This window comes from Podarcis cretensis (genome assembly GCF_951804945.1).
Source record: "Podarcis cretensis genome assembly, chromosome: 9".
Lineage (NCBI taxonomy): Eukaryota > Metazoa > Chordata > Lepidosauria > Squamata > Lacertidae > Podarcis > Podarcis cretensis.
The window spans coordinates 61,703,972-61,720,836 of NC_137178.1; the positions used below are offsets into that span (position 1 = coordinate 61,703,972).

General features: G+C 42.2%; 1 protein-coding gene across 4 annotated transcripts in view; it reads right to left on the bottom strand.

Annotated features, from left to right (window-relative positions):
* The window catches only part of NFXL1 (nuclear transcription factor, X-box binding like 1), a 76,033-nt gene that overhangs the window by 35,730 nt on the left and 23,438 nt on the right, over window positions 1-16,865 (bottom strand). For all 4 annotated transcript variants that reach the window (XM_079989667.1, XM_079989666.1, XM_079989668.1 and 1 more), the window contains 10 exons: window positions 16,114-16,223; window positions 13,599-13,732; window positions 11,110-11,288; window positions 10,286-10,447; window positions 10,002-10,102; window positions 6,941-7,055; window positions 6,492-6,616; window positions 4,665-4,787; window positions 2,241-2,331; window positions 1,265-1,385 (listed from right to left, as the gene is read on the bottom strand). In XM_079989667.1, coding sequence (XP_079845793.1) covers window positions 1,265-1,385; window positions 2,241-2,331; window positions 4,665-4,787; window positions 6,492-6,616; window positions 6,941-7,055; window positions 10,002-10,102; window positions 10,286-10,447; window positions 11,110-11,288; window positions 13,599-13,732; window positions 16,114-16,223 — 1,261 coding nt within the window. The remainder of the gene's footprint in view (window positions 1-1,264; window positions 1,386-2,240; window positions 2,332-4,664; window positions 4,788-6,491; window positions 6,617-6,940; window positions 7,056-10,001; window positions 10,103-10,285; window positions 10,448-11,109; window positions 11,289-13,598; window positions 13,733-16,113; window positions 16,224-16,865) is intronic.

Sequence of the window (16,865 nt, forward strand, 5' to 3'; positions counted from 1 at the left end):
AATGCATGGATGCCAAGTCTGTGAGAGGGTAGCTCTTATTGAGTCTTTACTACAGTTATGAAGATGACTTCTCCCAGATACTAGTAAAGCCCTCTCTCAGAAGCAGTACAAAGTTCATTTCGGGGCTTGCTTTTGGCAGCTTGGATTATATTAGCATCAAACAGTTCGATTAGATGTTTTCCCTATTGCTATAGGCATGTTCTCTTATATAGTCTTGGTGTGGCTTTAGCGTTGACACTATAACCACATAAAGTTGTGCCCCAAGAGAATGCTTGAATTTGGACAAATAATCATAATAATTTCCATCCATCTGACTGGGTTGCTCCAGCCACTCTGGGCGGCTCCTAACAAAATCTTAAAAACACAATAAAGCATCAACCATTAAAAAGTTCCCTGAACAGGGCTGCCTTCAGATGTCTTCTGAAAGTCAAGTATTTGCTTATCTCCTTGACATCGGATGGAAGGGCGTTCCACAGGGAGGGCGCCACTACCGAGAAGGCTCTCTGCCTAGTTTGCCTGTAGCTTCAAGTCTCACAGTGAGGAAACAGTCAAGAAGACGCTCCTTCAAGTATACAAGGCGAAGGCCATCTAGGGCTCTAAAGGTCAATACCAAAACTTTGAATTGTGCTCGTAAACGAACTGGGAGCCAACGTAGATTCTTTACACTGGTGGTTTTTCAGAGCTGGAATGAATAAGGTGCCTTGGAACTTTAGGGGTGCTGCTATTACTACGGGAATAATTCAGTTTTGGGATTAACAGCCTTACTTGTGTAGCTACCATACCACTTCCTGCTCAACCTGTATAACTGTAAATATGCATATTATTATGAAAGCTTTAAATTCAATTGCTCCCTCTCCACTACAAAGGAAGCCAACCTTGACACCCCATCGCCCACCCCGCTGTGCTGCAAGATACTAAGGGAAGCTTGCTTCAATTTCTACTGCTCTTGTAAAACTATTTGGAACTCAAAGCAGCACCTTCCTATGGCAGCACCAGCCTTTGAAACGCCTCTCAAGAGTTGCAAGTTGCAGTCTTACAGTGCACTGCATACTTCTTTCAAAACACTAAACTGTATTAATGTAGCTCCACCTGCTGAGAAGCCATAATGTCAAAAGACCCAATTAGGCCATTACAGTGTTAGACCATTTCTAACACTAGTTTTGAAAGCTAGGGGAATTTCAAAGCAGTTTGCGATATCACACGGTGGTCTGATATTCAGGGGGAATAAAAAATTATTTGCATTAGATTGTTATTTAATACTAACTTGCATGGCTCCTTGCACTTGGGAGCCTTGGTGGTACGTTCTCTACCACATGGCACTTTGAGAGCAGTTTTGCCGCAATTGCACTTCACATCTACAGTCTCGGGACATGGATAGCAGCTACCTATAACGAAGACAAGCAATACAAGTTGCCAACCTTGGAAAAACTTAGCACATTTTTAGATGCAATCTACAACAGCAAAACTACTTTGCAATTAATTACCTGGATCCAAATAAGAAGTTATCCATTTCGTACAATTAAAATTAACAATGGTATTATGAATTCAGGAGGCATCAGTCTGGACAAACTCCACCCAGAGAACATGCTACTTACGGTATGTTCCCCAAATCCGTTTTGAATGTCAAAAGAGTTAATGCCTTTCTCTACTTTCTGAAAGGTCAGAAGTGAGCATCAGATTTCTGACATTTATAAGAAGCCATTTTTTAAAAAAAGAAAAGAAATTACACTGCAGGGATGCAAACATTTCCCTTGCCCACACAAAGGCTCAACATTTGTATTTGAGTATGTTGGAACAAATATGAGTATCCTTTCATAATATGAAAAATGTGGAGTGGGTGGAACTGATAAAGCATATACAGCAAAGAAAGATACTTTTTTATCACACTTTAGACAGAGATGGACAACCTATTCGTTCCCAAACAGTTCAAGTGCTCAAGAAGCCAAAGGGTAACAGCTGATTATTTAATTCAAGTATAATTTCTACCACCATGACTAGTGCTAATCAACACATTACACTCTGTTTTTATGAAAAAACATTAATGTCCTAGGATTGGACCCTCAAATATATATATATAGGTTCAGAAATGCTATGATTTGAACAACATTAAAGCTATTGGCTGTAATCAAAGATTACAATATTCCTTTTTATAACAATTACCAACAAAGACCCAACTACATAAAGTTTAAAGTACCATTCAGGATGAAAGTCTTCAGGCAAGATTGCCTGCTCAGTCTTACCTCTGTGGCACACTGAAGGACACTTGTGATTCCGACATCCTAAAGTTCGTCCACATGCTTGATCACATGGTGGGCAATTTCCAGAACAACACTGAAACACACGCGCAAGTGTTTTTTAAATAATAAAGTGTCGAAGAAAAATAAACATGTTGAGATGTCCCTTTCTTAAGGAAGCGCCTTCAGAATATCCTTTGCCATTTTAAAGCATTTCAGCAGTTTCACACAGGAAAATGGAGTGTTGGTCTATTTTAAAGCAGGGATAACAATTTTCTGACAAGAAACTGATAGGAGAGTCCCAAGTAAGGGCAGGTGTCAAGCAGGAGCTAAAAGCATAAAGCTGGACAGTCCAAATCTTGCCTTGGCTAATAGCTAGCTAGTCAGTGTTTCCCAGTTGTTTTTGGACTACAATTCCCATCGTCCCTAGCTAGCAACACCAGTGGTCAGAGATGATGAGAATCGTAGTCTGAAAACAGCTGAAGTCCCAAGTTTGGGAAACACTGAGCCAGATGGTTTTGAGCTACTATTATTTCAACTTGAGCTCCATAACTTCATTATGGTGGAAACACTGAATTACATCACAAGTGTGTTGCAAATATTACCAAGGTGGTTCATGTCAAGAACCTCAACAATCTAAGGGCTAAGTATTATTGTTAAGCAGTTTGTTTGACCTGTGTATATTGTACTCCAAAAAGACCTCACAGATTCTACATGCAGATCTACTATTCTGCTTCAACAATTCTACCTCACCAGCACCTACAGCAGCTTCAAACAGGGGATTTTCAGTCTCAGCACATTCACCTCCTTCTTGCTTTTGAAAAACCTCTTTAGTTTGGCCCTAACACAAAGCACATTGCTACATACAGCTCAGTCTTTCTTAACTGTTTCACCACATTCCCTTCTATTCTTGGCCCAAAATGAAGACTTTGCCATTATTATTTTTATAGCACCGACAACTAAGCACCTGTTTTAGCACGGTTTTGATAAAACTGCAATTATATTTTGCATGTTACCTTGAATACATTTGAGTTAATCAGCTTCCTTTCTACCTCTAAAAACAGTTCTTCTTCAAAAACCTATAATCTCAGACACATAAAAGACATGGGGAGGGACAGGCTAACAAAGCTCAGGAAAATGGTTCATCTGAAAAAGGTTCGGAGTAAAAAAACCAAGAAAAAATGAAGACATCTCTTAAATACAACAAGGACAAGACAGAGTTAAGGACCAATGAGAGACCAGTGTTAAATGTTTTCTTGTGAGCCATCCAGAGAGCATGGAGAGGGATACATATACTGTAAATGAAATAAAAATGAGTAAGGAAAAGTGCTTCAGGAAAAGGGGTGGGAATAAATGGAATATAAAAAGCAATGCTCCAGCAAATAAAGCTTTCCAGCACCAACTACTTCACCCTTCAAGTTTCTTCTGTATATTGGATTATTGGATTTGAACTACTAAATTCATTCAGCACCTAAAAAGAACATCTCTTCTTCATTACTCCCCACCCGCTTGCTCCTTTAAGCCTTTGAAAGGTATTTCATCTCTGCCTGAAGGAAGATCATACATATCAGAGAACTAGTATATTTCCTTTCTCTGACTGCTCCAACAAGCTAGTCCAATAAGAATCACTACTGCCACCTTCTGCAGGTATTTCACAGTGTAGGTGTTGTAAGAGCAACAGTTTCGAATTAGACCATTCTTAAATACAGTGGTACCTCGGGTTACATACGCTTCAGGTTACAGACTCCACTAACCCAAAAATAGTACCTCAGGTTAAGAACTTTGCTTCAGGATGAGAACAGAAATTGTGCTCCGGCGGCGAGGCAGCAGCGGGAAGCCCCATTGGCTAAAGTGGTGCTTCAGATTAAGAACGGACCTCCAGAACGAATAAAGTACTTAACCCGAGGTACCACTGTAACCCGATTTCTTTCTCTGTGAGTGGAATGGCAATACAGTGGTACCTCGGGTTACATACGCTTCAGGTTACATACGCTTCAGGTTACAGACTCCACTAACCCAGAAATAGCACTTCAGGTTAAGAACTTTGCTTCAGGATGAGAACAGAAATCGTGCTCCGGCGGCACAGCGGCAACAGGAGGCCCCATTAGCTAAAGTGGTGCTTCAGGTTAAGAACAGTTTCAGGTTAAGAACGGACCTCCGGAACGAATTAAGTACTTAATCCAAGATACCACTGTACAGAAGAACGAAGAAATCCAATATATGGGGGGGCTTTTTTCCCCCATAAAAGAACAGCAAAACAGCCATCACAGGCCACGTTCGCAAGTAATGCTAAGCCAAACCATGACTTGACGTGTGCTCCCAAGCAGGCTGTGTGTCTCAGAAACAGAAGCATTTTTGGAAGCTGAACCAAACTTTTCCAAATGACTCTAGCTACAAAAGGATGGCGATGCATCCTCAATACCTACTCACCTTCCTCTTGCACTGGTGTTTTTGACAGTCCCGGATTTTGGCACACTTTGTTTCGCAAAGGTATGGCTTATGGCAGGGCATCTGTTTTGTATGCTTTCCACAGCGGCACTGCTTTTCAACTTCCTGTTAAGATACAAATGGAAGGAAACTAAAGCTATGAGTTGTACATTCAGCATGTTAAAATTATTATTATTATTTTTTGTATAAATAATTTTTATTGAATGATTTTGTTACAAAAAACAATACAGCCATACTACCACTAAATATAATTAAGAAATAAAAATTACATACATCAATATTTAGTTTGTTATTTGTTATTTACCATCTTACTTCCTCCCAAACATTGCATACAAAAACACACATATGTGCAGACACCCAAACACCCACACCCGCGCACAAAATGATAATAATGAAAGTAAATATTTTTTCCCCTTTTATCTTCCAAAATCTTTTCTTCATTTCTTCAACTTTGACTTCCCATCAAGTCCCTTTGCATATATTTTATCTTACATTTGAATGTACACAAAACAATAAACCTTTCTATATAATTTTTCCAATGCATTCTGAAGTCCTTAATTGTTGTCCACCTCCTTTTAGTTCCTTTATCACTCGAATGCTAGCACGGAGTCAAAACTATTATTGTATTTTTGAACATATTTTCTATAACCATCCCATTTTTCTGCAAATTTTTGCTTTGAGTTTCCTCTGAGTTTACTAGTCAGTTGAACCGTCTCCACCAATTCCTGTAATTTGATTTGCCAATCTGTTAATTTTGGAGCCTCGTGATCTTTCTATGTTAAAATTTCAGCATGTTAAAACTAAGGCACATAAATGATAGCAAAAATGCATGGAACTCATCACAGATTAAAATTCAGGAGGGGGAAAAGTAGCATATAAAAGAATTCAATGGTGGAAATTAAGCTGCATAGAAGAGTCTAGCATGTTGTGTGACAAGAGGCCGGAAAGAAACTCTTTCACAGGCTAGAGCATCTGTACAGGCCCCTTCATGATAACAGGAATAACTAGAATCAAAAAGATGTGGCACATCCTCATGGAAACAACAACTTAATTTGACCTGACCTCAGGAAAACTGTTTACCTTCTCATCTGTTTGTATGAACTAGGCCCAAGAAGAGACAGTAGAAAATGCAGGAAGAAAGAAACATGAGATTGTTGGGAAGGCCACCGTTTTCAGAAGAAGAAACTGTAGTTTAGAATATGCAAGTAGCAGCCAAAATGATGGTGATACAAGCCTATACCATCAGAAAAAGGAAACTTAAGAGGTAGAGGAGCTAGCAGAGGTTGAAATTAGGGGCAGCAGCTACCAGTGGGCCTGCAGAACATGGAATCTCGCAATGTCCTCTTAGAACTATCCAAGTGGATGACAGAGTTTGGGAAAGTTTACCTTTCCTGCTTCGGTTGTTACAATCATCAAGCTTATTCTGAAGGGCACTCTTCAAATGGATTGTTTAAGGCAAGGACATTTTGAATCCTCACAACAAAAAGCAGATAAGCCTATAAAAACAGGCCACATTTAAGCATGTTCCCACACATAAATCCAAGCCAATACAGGAACTTTATCTATTCCCCAGATTTGAAGGACAGAAGCTAGGGGTTGTGGTAGCTTATTTTTTTTTGGTTGAGGACACAAAGCAGTGGAGACAGCACGTTTCCTGAGCTCAGAGAGGGAGAGGACAGCTAAAAGAAGAAACGTATCTTTATTTTCTCTGCCTCAAGAAAGCTCGTTGGAGATAAAGGCCTTCAGAAGTCCTGAAATAATGAAGTGTTATTCAAAAACATGTGACCGAACTGGAAGAGAAATGCTAACCTGTCTACAGATTTCACAGGGACCTCGGTGGCAGCGCTGGGAACATCTATGAATCCCACAGTCAAGAGCTTTGTCACAACTGTCTCCACATGTAGGCACATCCTCCGTACATGGTAAAGAAAATTCTAAGTCAAAACAAAACAGCAAACCTTCTGTCATTTATTATACACAATTGAAAAAATGAAAGCTGCATTTTTGTCTCTCTTGTTTCATGAAAAATAAGGCTTTATGTCAAGAAAAGGAGTTAAAGTTTTTATATAAAGGGCCCAATTTAATTAAGCCAGGCAGGTCTTGTGTCTAACCTCATTCTGGGAAAACTTTAAATATAACAAAAGTCTGCTATTGTATTACTTTAACTTGTACTTGAATGCAGTTTAGATTTTAGGAAGCTTAGCTATATTGGTAAACTGGATGCATGCTAGATAGGCAGAAAAGAAACACATTCTTACTTGACTTTCCACATGGACAACTCCTTTTGCCAGATCGGGGACACTCCCCACAAGAGCCAGCATGACAAATCTGTTCACAGGCATGATAACCACAAGGCAATGTTTTGCCACACACCTGTTGGGAAAACACATACAGCACACGCAAGTGAAGAATTTATCAAAGCAACGAAATGCAAAAATCCAATGGAATGCAAGAAAAAGGTGATCGCTCCCTGAATTCCATGTTAAAAAAAAAAGGAATAGGTGAACTCTTTCTTATGTTATAAGAATTAAACATCTTTCGCAGCAAAGCTTTGTTCATGTTACATCAGCCTTATTCAACAAGAAAAGATGACAAGCAATTACAGACTGGCCATATTCCAGCAACATGCTAAGCCACAATTTAGGGCAATGTGTATCTATCAGTAGTGAGCGTGCAAGTTCACTCTTCCTTCCTATGTGGCTGGGAGGAGTTTGGAAGCTTTTATTTAACCACAGTTTGTAGTTTCATCAGAACCAACAAACTCTGGAATAAATCAGCTTGGAGGCATGGAAGCTTCCGAACTCAAAGTTCATTGAACCTCATTCCAGTTTCTTCTGGTCACACCAAACTATGGTTTAGTGCAGGCATGTCCAAAGTCCAGCCGGGGGCCAAATCCAGCCCCCTGGTCAATTTAATCCGGCCCCCCCAAGCAATTCTGAGAAATGAATCTGTTGTGGCCCCCGAGCACCTGCTGTTCGGCTCATTCTGCCCAGGAGCCAACATATCAACGGAGAGCTGCCCCCCCCAAAGGAATAAGTCAGCCAACGACTTTAATCCTTAAAAAAAGCTCTGCAACTTTGGGTGAAAATCCTTAAAAAAAGCTCAACAACTTTGTTCACTTCATCAAATCTGGCCCTCTTTGAAAAAGTTTGGACACCACCGGTTTAGTATGATGTTTTTTAGTATGATGTTTGGCCACTGAGGGTAATTTTTCTGTGACGTTACATTTTAATCACAGAGCAACGAAAGTTGGCTATTTTGCAAAAAAATAAATGAATGATGCAGCTTTCATATTTCGCTAGTGAGGCTCTCATCATTGAAACAGCTCAGGGAGGGAACTGTAGACTGCAGATGTAAAATGCATCTCAGCTCTACAGGCAGAAAACTGCACTGTTCACACAGCCCTTTGCAGAGGCAAGACTGTTCACTGCCATGGACTGTATGACCAAAATTATTTATTTAATATTCAACAAAAGTAATACAGCACAAAGATATAAACTAAAACTTTCAAACTCTCAGGGGGGGAAAGCCTACAAGGAGCCGTCCTCTTGTTTTGTAACAAGTGCGGCAAAAAGGAAAATTTCTGCAGGTGAAGCTCGCTATGCCGAGGCCGAGAGAAGCTGAACGTGCTGAAATTTCCCCGTCCTCCTTCATGTGTAACCATGCCACAAAGGAGACAACAGAAAAAGAGAGAGATGTTTGTTTTCGCATTTTTATGCCATAAAACGAGCAGGTCTAGGCCCTCAAAGGGGCTTTGAGACGTATAAATATTGGGTTACATCCAGTGACGTCCTTCTGCTGACAGAAGGCTCTTTGATTCAGTGGATACTTCAGTCAGTCAGCATAACAGGGAGGGAGGTCATTTTCACCAATTCCTTTCCCCTCAGCAGCTGCAGATCACCGTCCGCAACTGTTGAACAGAAGTGGGTTCATGTGTGGGAAGCTGCAGAGGGGGAGGAAGATCAACAAAAAGAAGATGCTTCTTCGTGTGCTGATGACGGAAGCGTACACTGGATCAAGGAGCGTTCTGTCAACAAGAGGGCACTGCTGAATGCAACCGACTGTATTTTGTAATAACCACTGCGTCAAACGCACGCTAAACGAGGAATTATTGGGCTCTTTTGTAAAACCTTTTATTCATAGTCACTTGCATAAAATGTGGCCACAGACTCTAGTCTAGAAGCTATGGCATGGATCCAGAACTGTTCTAGAAGCTGAAGGTTCTTCTGGTCACAGAGGGCAGTCTCCCAATTTCTCCTTCCCAAAGAAGTACCCTACACCATCTGAAGTAATCCCCATTCCCTGAGTAATAGGGTTTTCAAGGGGTGAGGGTGGGATCAACAGGGAGCTGTGGTGATGAGGAAGGGCCAGGAAAGCTCCAGCGCATAGCATGGATACCCTTGGGATCCACGTGTAGCAGCATTTGCAACCAAAGCAACACAAAGTGACTGCAGCACAGAAGCGATGATTCAGACAACCAGCACACCTATACCCCAGCCTGTAATCCCAGCTGAGTTGCAAGCCTGCTGGTAGGTCTGCTGCTAACCATAAAGGTAAAGAGGTTAAGAGACCCCTGACCGTTAGGTCCAGTCACGAATGACTCTGGGGTTGCGGCGCTCATCTCGCTTTATTGGCTGAGTGAGCCGGCGTACAGCTTCCAGGTCATGTGGCCAGCATGACTAAGCTGCTTCTGGCGAACCAGAGCAGGACACGGAAACGCCGTTTACCTTCCTGCTGCAGCGGTACCTATAGGGACCGAGCAACGGGAGCTCACCCCATCGCGGGGATTCGAACTGCTGACCTTCCAATCGGCAAGCCCTAGGCTCTGTGGTTTAGACCACATACAGTCATATTAAAAAGGAAGAAGGTGCTCTTTGAACTCTGTGGTTTTACCTGTCAGGACATAATAACCACCACCTGCTCCTTAGCAGGTCTTAAAATAAGGTAAATACAACCTCTGCTGAACAACAACACATAGCGTATTACCATGATTTATTGAACATAAATAAAGCCAAAATGGAGAAGCCATGTGTGAAAAACTAAGCACACACTACTGCTTCCGTAGGAATGAAGAGGCTCAGTGGGCAGACAGGTGCTGCAAAACAAATGTCCTTGCTTAATTGTATAAAGTGGGACCAAAATTGCTGTTTTTCCAAATGACGCCATAAACCCCTTATACTTCTTCATGTTAACACATAAGATTTCTTGCTAGAGGTTGGGGTGGGGGACAGAGTCAACGCTGGTAACACCTGCCACCCTTCTTATATAACGAAACCCTATATGTGATGACAAAACATGGCAACATTTAAGGAAACTTACCTGATCGCACTGCCATACAGGACTTGCACAAAGCCTCTCTGCTACTTGCCTACCGCAGATGCAAGCTTGTTTACTGACTCTTGGACAGGGCTGGCAGTCTCCTAAAGGTAAGGCAGAGTTAAATATTAGAATACAGCTTGGACAGAGATTGTTTTAATTTCTTCACCCACTGGAGAGAAGAACAGGGCGCGACTGGGAGTGTTAGAAGAGGAGCGGGAGAAAACTGATCCTGCTGACAAAAATGAGAGTCAACCTGAAGTATCATCCAACACAGAAACATCTACCTGGATGACAAGGTTTCTCACAGTTGTGCTGTCCACAAGGCAGCTTTCGCCCACAGGGCAGCTGACATGACCACACTTTGGTACTGCATCTTCGTGGCACAGGCTTAGCCTTCTTGCAGTAGCAGGTTATTGTGACCATCTTTGGACAAGGCGGGCAAGGACCTAGAAATAAGAAAAAGAAAGGTTATCACAGAAATGATATTCCAGCACAGAACATCCGAGTTGTCGAGTCAGAATCAACAGGGACTGGGGAGACCTTGATTCGAATCCCCTCTCTGTCCTGAAATTTGCTGGTTAACTTAGGGCAGCCTAAGCTACCTCACAAAGCTATTGTGATGACGCATTGAGAAATCCATGTGTGAGATTGTATTATATTGTATTTAGTATGTGCATGTTAGTTATACAGTAAGTAGTGGCTAGTATCTCAAAGCTTTCACTTATTGGCAACTTTTTAATGTGCCACCTGATGTAAAAATTCAGTTCACTCACATGTAACCATATTATATTTTTAAATCCGCACCATCCTAGGCTTTTAATTACAATCATACCTTGGTTCTGGAACAGCTTAGTTCCCGAATGTTTTGGCTCACAAACACCACAAACCTGGAAGTTGCTGTTCCGGTTTGCAAACTATTTTTGGAAGCCGAACGTCTGACGGGGCATCCACGGCTTCCGATTGGCTGCAGGAGCTTCCTGCAGCCAATCAGAAGCCACACTTCGGTTTCCGAACGTTTTGGAAGTTGAATGGACTTCCAGAACGGATTCCGTTCGACTTCCAGGGTATGACTGTATAGCTTACGTACAGTTACATTAACATCACATACCTGGGTGACAAAGTAGCAGGCACCTGTGTCCACAGGGAGGCTTGAAATCTCTTTCACATACTTGGCCACAGGAATGTGGAACTAGCCAGGGATCAAGTGGCGGGTCCTCTACCTTTCTGCAGTAGCAGTAGTAGCGAGTGGGAGTCTCCGATCGCTTGTACTCAAATCTGCACTTTGGACTGAAAGATCAGATGAAAAATTCACAGAGACTTTGGTAAAGTTCAGCTGAAGTATACGACTTTACTGCAACCGCAACAGTGATGCAGCCACAATTATGGATGCTAAATGCCGTTTCAAAGTCCAGTGTTTACCAACAATGGGGGGGAAAACTGTGACACTATAACATCAACCATTAGCAACTGAAATAGATTTATTTGTTTACAGGATTTTTTACACTGCCTTTCAAAAATGGGTTTCCAGGAAATTTACAGAGATGCAAGTAAAAACATAGTATTAAAAATACAGGTTCCATCCAAATGCATTCTTAAACAAATAGCTCAGTCAGTAGAGCACGAGACTCTTAATCTCAGGGTCATGCGTTTGAGAGCCACATTGTGCCAAAGATTCCTGCACTGCAGTGGCTTGGTCCTATGGGACTGCCTCTCCTGGTATGCCCCGCGGAGGACCTTAAGGTCCACAAATGACAACATTTTGGAGGTCCCAGGTCACAAGGTGGTTAGACTGGTCTCAACTAGGGCCAGGGTCTTTTCAGTACTGGCCCCGACTTGGTGGAACGCTCTGTCACAAGAGACTAGGGCCCTGCGGGACTTGACATCTTTCTGCAGGGCCTGCAAGACAGAGCTGTTCCACCTGGCCTTTGGTTTGGACTCAATCTGACCCTTATGTTTCGCTCCCCTTATGGTCTCAATTTATCGGCTACTTTTAAAATGAGGCTGCATTTTAAATTGCATTTTAACTTATATTTTAAATTGTTTTTTTCCCCTATTATGTTTGTACTGCGATTTTATTGGTGTTAGCCGCCCTGAGCCTGGCTCTGGCCGGGGAGGGTGGGGTATAAAGAAAAATTTATTATTATTATTATTATTATTATTATTATTATTATTATTAGACTAGATGATCAAGTCCAACTCTACACTTCTATGATCCTAAGTCAAAGCAGCATTAAAGAGAGAAAACGGTTTAAGCAGCCCCAGAGAATAAAAGTATTTACCTGTTGCCAAAAAGATACCAGCATAAACACCAGGTGAACCTCTCTGAGGAAAGAGTTCTACAGAGAAGGCACCACAATCAAAAATACGTTTTCCCTGGCTGCCAGCTGCCTCACATAGCAGATTGTCTTAGTTCATAGAAGCTTGACATGGAAGCAGGTGTCCCTTCAGGTAGCTAAGGTCAAAGCCATGTAGGGATTTCAAAAGTGAAGCCCTTGAGTTGTGTTTTGCAACAGACTGGAAGCCAATGGAGTTCTTTCAATATCTATGAGATGTTTTCCCAGCAACTGGTCCTTGATCCTGCCAGAGCAGCTCTATTCTGGACCGAAAATGAGTTTCTACCATCTTCAAGAGCAGTCCCATATAAGAATAGTCTAGCAATAAAGTTATCAACCCACAGATGAAAGTTGTTAGGCTCTCTCTATCCCAAAGAGGTTGCCTAAGCTGGTGAAAAGCACTCTGCACCACCAAAGTCACTTGACCCTCCAGTGATATAACAGGATGCAGAGATATCCATCCCACAGGGCGGAAACCAAACACTATTTCTTCAAAAAATAAAAATAAACCACCCACTCAAAAGAACTGCTGTCTTGTTCAGTGTATGGACTTCCATCGATATTGTACCCAAATAAGACTTTTTTGTGATACTTCAACTAACATTATGATTACAACTGTGCACTGAATGAAGAGGTTAGAGATCAAAATTATCACAGGGAAATTTCACATTTCCACTCTACTGCTGCTGTGCAACTGCTTAACCCTAAGCACCACTCAAAAGAACAGAACAGGATCACATTTGCCATTAAACAAGGCTAGAGGCTAAAAGAATTCAGGTCAAAACGCAAGGGAAGATCAAAAGGGCAGATTATACCAACCAGAGTAGCAAAGAGGAGGAGGAAATTAGGCTTTCTGTCCTCAGACATTATTTTATTTTTGGTTATGTTATGTTTCAACAGGAGCATTTCCCCAGCTTTAAAGCTGTATATACTAAAAGTTCTTGAAACAGAGAACTTTCATCTGAGCAAATGGTGGGGGATTCAACTGGTTTACAATGTTTTAAGTTCACCCATTGCTACTTAAACGTGTTTAACTTTAGTTGGCTGTGCTCACAGAGCAGGCAAGTCCTCCGTCACGGAGATGGTATTTTTCATGCACACAACACCAACGTACCCTGGGATTGCTAAAGATACTTAAATGCAAAGGAATTTTTTCATTAAATGCAACATTAGAGCACACATTTTACAGCTGTCTGGCTCTTCTTTTAAGTACTGTTTTCCCACCACATAAAGGAGCTTTCAAAATAAAACCGTAAAAGCCTACCAAGGCCATGGATAATCCCTCTTTCCGAAATCATCATCTGTCAATGGAGAAGATATTAGAAAAAGGCTATCCTTAGCCCACTTCTGAATGCAAGGCATGTGAAATATGCAGAAACATCCAGAACAACTCCAGACCTAGAAGGCAGATAAAGATGTTTCAAAGGCCTTTCCAAGTAAACATGCTGATTTGGCGTATAAAATTCAACACACATATGCAACAATCCTCCTTTCCCACGGCCGCAAAAAAAACCCTAAGGTGAATATTGGGTTTTATTTATTGTGCTATGTCCTGATGTAGATCCTGTTATCAGGCTGTGTAAAGCAGCATTTTATTTATTCCAAAAAATATATATATTGTTAGCGTATTTACATGAATCGAATGCTCCGTTGAATCTAATGCGCGCCCTAATTTTTGCAATGTAATTTGGCCAAAAAAGGTGCATATTACATTCAAATAAATACGGTATTTGAATACAGGGTATGTTATAGAGTTTAAACAAATGGAGCACAGACTTATTAGTACCGTATTTTTCGCCCTATAGGACGCACTTTTTCCCCTCCAAAAATGAAGGGGAAATGTGTGTGCGTCCTATGGAGCGAATGCAGGCTTTCGCTGAAGCCTGGAGAGCGAGAGGGGTCGGTGCGCACCGACCCCTCACGCTCTCCAGGCTTCAGGAGAGCCGCAGAGCCAGCCCCACAAGGTCGGGGGACAGCGGGGAGGCGGAACGCCGCCATCCCGCTGTCTCCCAATGTGGTTTGGAGGCTGACGGTGGGGAGACGCGTGCTTCTCCCCGCCGCCAGCCCCGCAAGCTCTGGGGACAGCTGGGAGGCGCAGGGCGTCTTCCCGCTGTCCCCGGACCTGGTCTGCAGGCGGGCGGTGGGGAGAAGAGCGCTTCTCCCCGCTGCCTGCCCCGCGAGCTCCGGGGACAGCTGGGAGGTGCAGCGTGTTTTCCCGCTGTCCCCGGACCTGGTCTGCAGGCGGGCGGCGGGGAGAAGAGCGCTTCTCCCCGCTGCCGGCCCCACAAGCGCCTGGGGGGGAATTTTTTTTCTTTATTTCCCCCCAAAAAAACTTGGTGCGTCCTATGGGCCGGTGCGTCCTATGGGGTGAAAAATACGGTAGTTTTAAAAAAATGTGGTCAACGCATGACAGACACAATTTCACAATTTCTGTATTTCACAACAATCCACACTATAGTTTACCAAGACCATGTGGCCATACTGACTCCTGGAGAGCATCTTGAGCCAACCGTGTTCATCGAAGTGTTGGTGCTGACCTTTAAAGCCCTAAATGGCCTCGGTACTGTATACATGAAGGGGCATCTCCACCCCCATCATTCAGCCTGGACAGTGAGTTCCAGCTCCAAGGGCCTTCTAGTGGTTCCCTCACTACGAGAAGTGAGGTTACAGGAACCAGGCAGAGTGCCTTACACCTTCCGGAATGCATGCCCCCCCCCCCAAGGTGTCAAGGAGATAAATAACTATACAACTTTTAGAAGACATCTGAAGCCAGCTCTCTATAGGGATGTTTTAAATATTTGACGTTTTATTATGCTTTTGTATTTGTTGGAAGCTGCCCAGAGTCGCTGGGGTAACCCAGTCAGGTGGGCAGGGTACAAATAATATAATTATTAATTATTATTATTATTATTAAGCATAGTGCAATGAAACAGATAAGCCAAGGTTTGGCTTAGTGTGTCATCCAAACACAGGATTGTGGTTAAGGTCTCTCCTCCTTAGCCATTAAGCAGGGGACAAACCTTGGGTACAGGCAGTGGTTAAGGAGGAAAGACCTTAACCATGATCCTAGGTTCAGATGACATACTAAGCCAATATTGCATTGCACTAAAAAGACCAGGAGAAGAGCCTTTCTGGGAGCCAACACATTCTCACAGTCCTGGTAAGCCGTAGTTTGCTTTACTGTGATGTGCAAACAAGCTCAGAGTGCAAGAAAGGTAAGTATCTCTTCTCCCATTTGTCCTTCAAAGAAGTCACTCTTCCTTGGACCTGAGTATGCTTGTCCTGGCTAGGATCCATCCCATTCCGAGCAAGAGTGCACAAGTGAGAGGGTGCTGAAGGCCAGAGCTTGACTGATGATTTCAACACATGGCAATTTTAGTATCAGAAGTGGTAATTTCAATTGTACCACTAGCTCTTACTGTGGTTTCTTAGGCGGGGGAGGGGGGATGTGTTGATGATTCCCTAAATAAATGTAACAGGATGCAGAGAACAGGTTGGATTTCTGCAGCTGGACCCAATTCAGGCAGTCAAAGTAATAAAACAAAATTACTTTTTCATGCCCAGCCACAATACGAATGTCTGAAAAATGAGAGGCTTTTGATCACTTTCTGAAGCTATCAACATCATTTTGAAAGGAATTCCAAAGACGAAGTGACAGCACAGTCGAAAGCATACTTCTTTATATGCCCTCTCTAACTGAAGAGCAAATACATTCCAACTAAACAGCAAATGTTGAAGAAGTGGTACTGTTACAATACTCTATAGTGTAAGATGCTTACCGCTTGGTTTCTCTTAATTGAAGCAATACATATCAAGCACGTCATTGCCCCAGACTGAAAAGCATCATTCATGTACTGCCTTGTGCGTTCCAGTTCACTTGCATCTCCATCTTTGAACAAGACAGGAAGACAATTTTGTTTTTTGTACAAAGCAGTAGTCAGTGCTATTTTATCCTAATGTTAGAGGACCAGTGCCAAAGGATAAATCAAAAGCTTATTTGTGAAGCTCTTATTTCCATGTAAAACAAAATGCCACGCTAACATTTACTGATGGTCTGAAATGGAAACCATACATGAATCAAGGCCATACCTCTCTAAACCCCAACATATAATGACTACAAAGAGACTAATGTCTGTGGGAAGACTGTTTCATAATCAGGGGACTATCAAAGAGTAGGTCCTTTTCAAAGTTTCAGTCACCCAAATCTCCAGTGAATCTCAACTCACAGGCTGAATGATACAGGGAGAAGGGCTCCCTCTGTTAACTAGGTCCCAAGCCATTTAGGCTTGAATTGGGCTTGGTAGTGAATAGGCAACCAGTGCAGATCTTTTAAGAACAGTGTTATATGGTCTCCTACAACTACTTTTGTGACAGATTGAGCTTTAATTCTGAACATACATACATACTGTATGGTTCCTATAATATAAACATTCATTAATGTGTTACTACCCCAATTATAGAAATCATTATCTGAATAATGATCTCAGTGTAGTGATAGATAGGTCTTTATAAGGCAAGGGCATGTGAAATA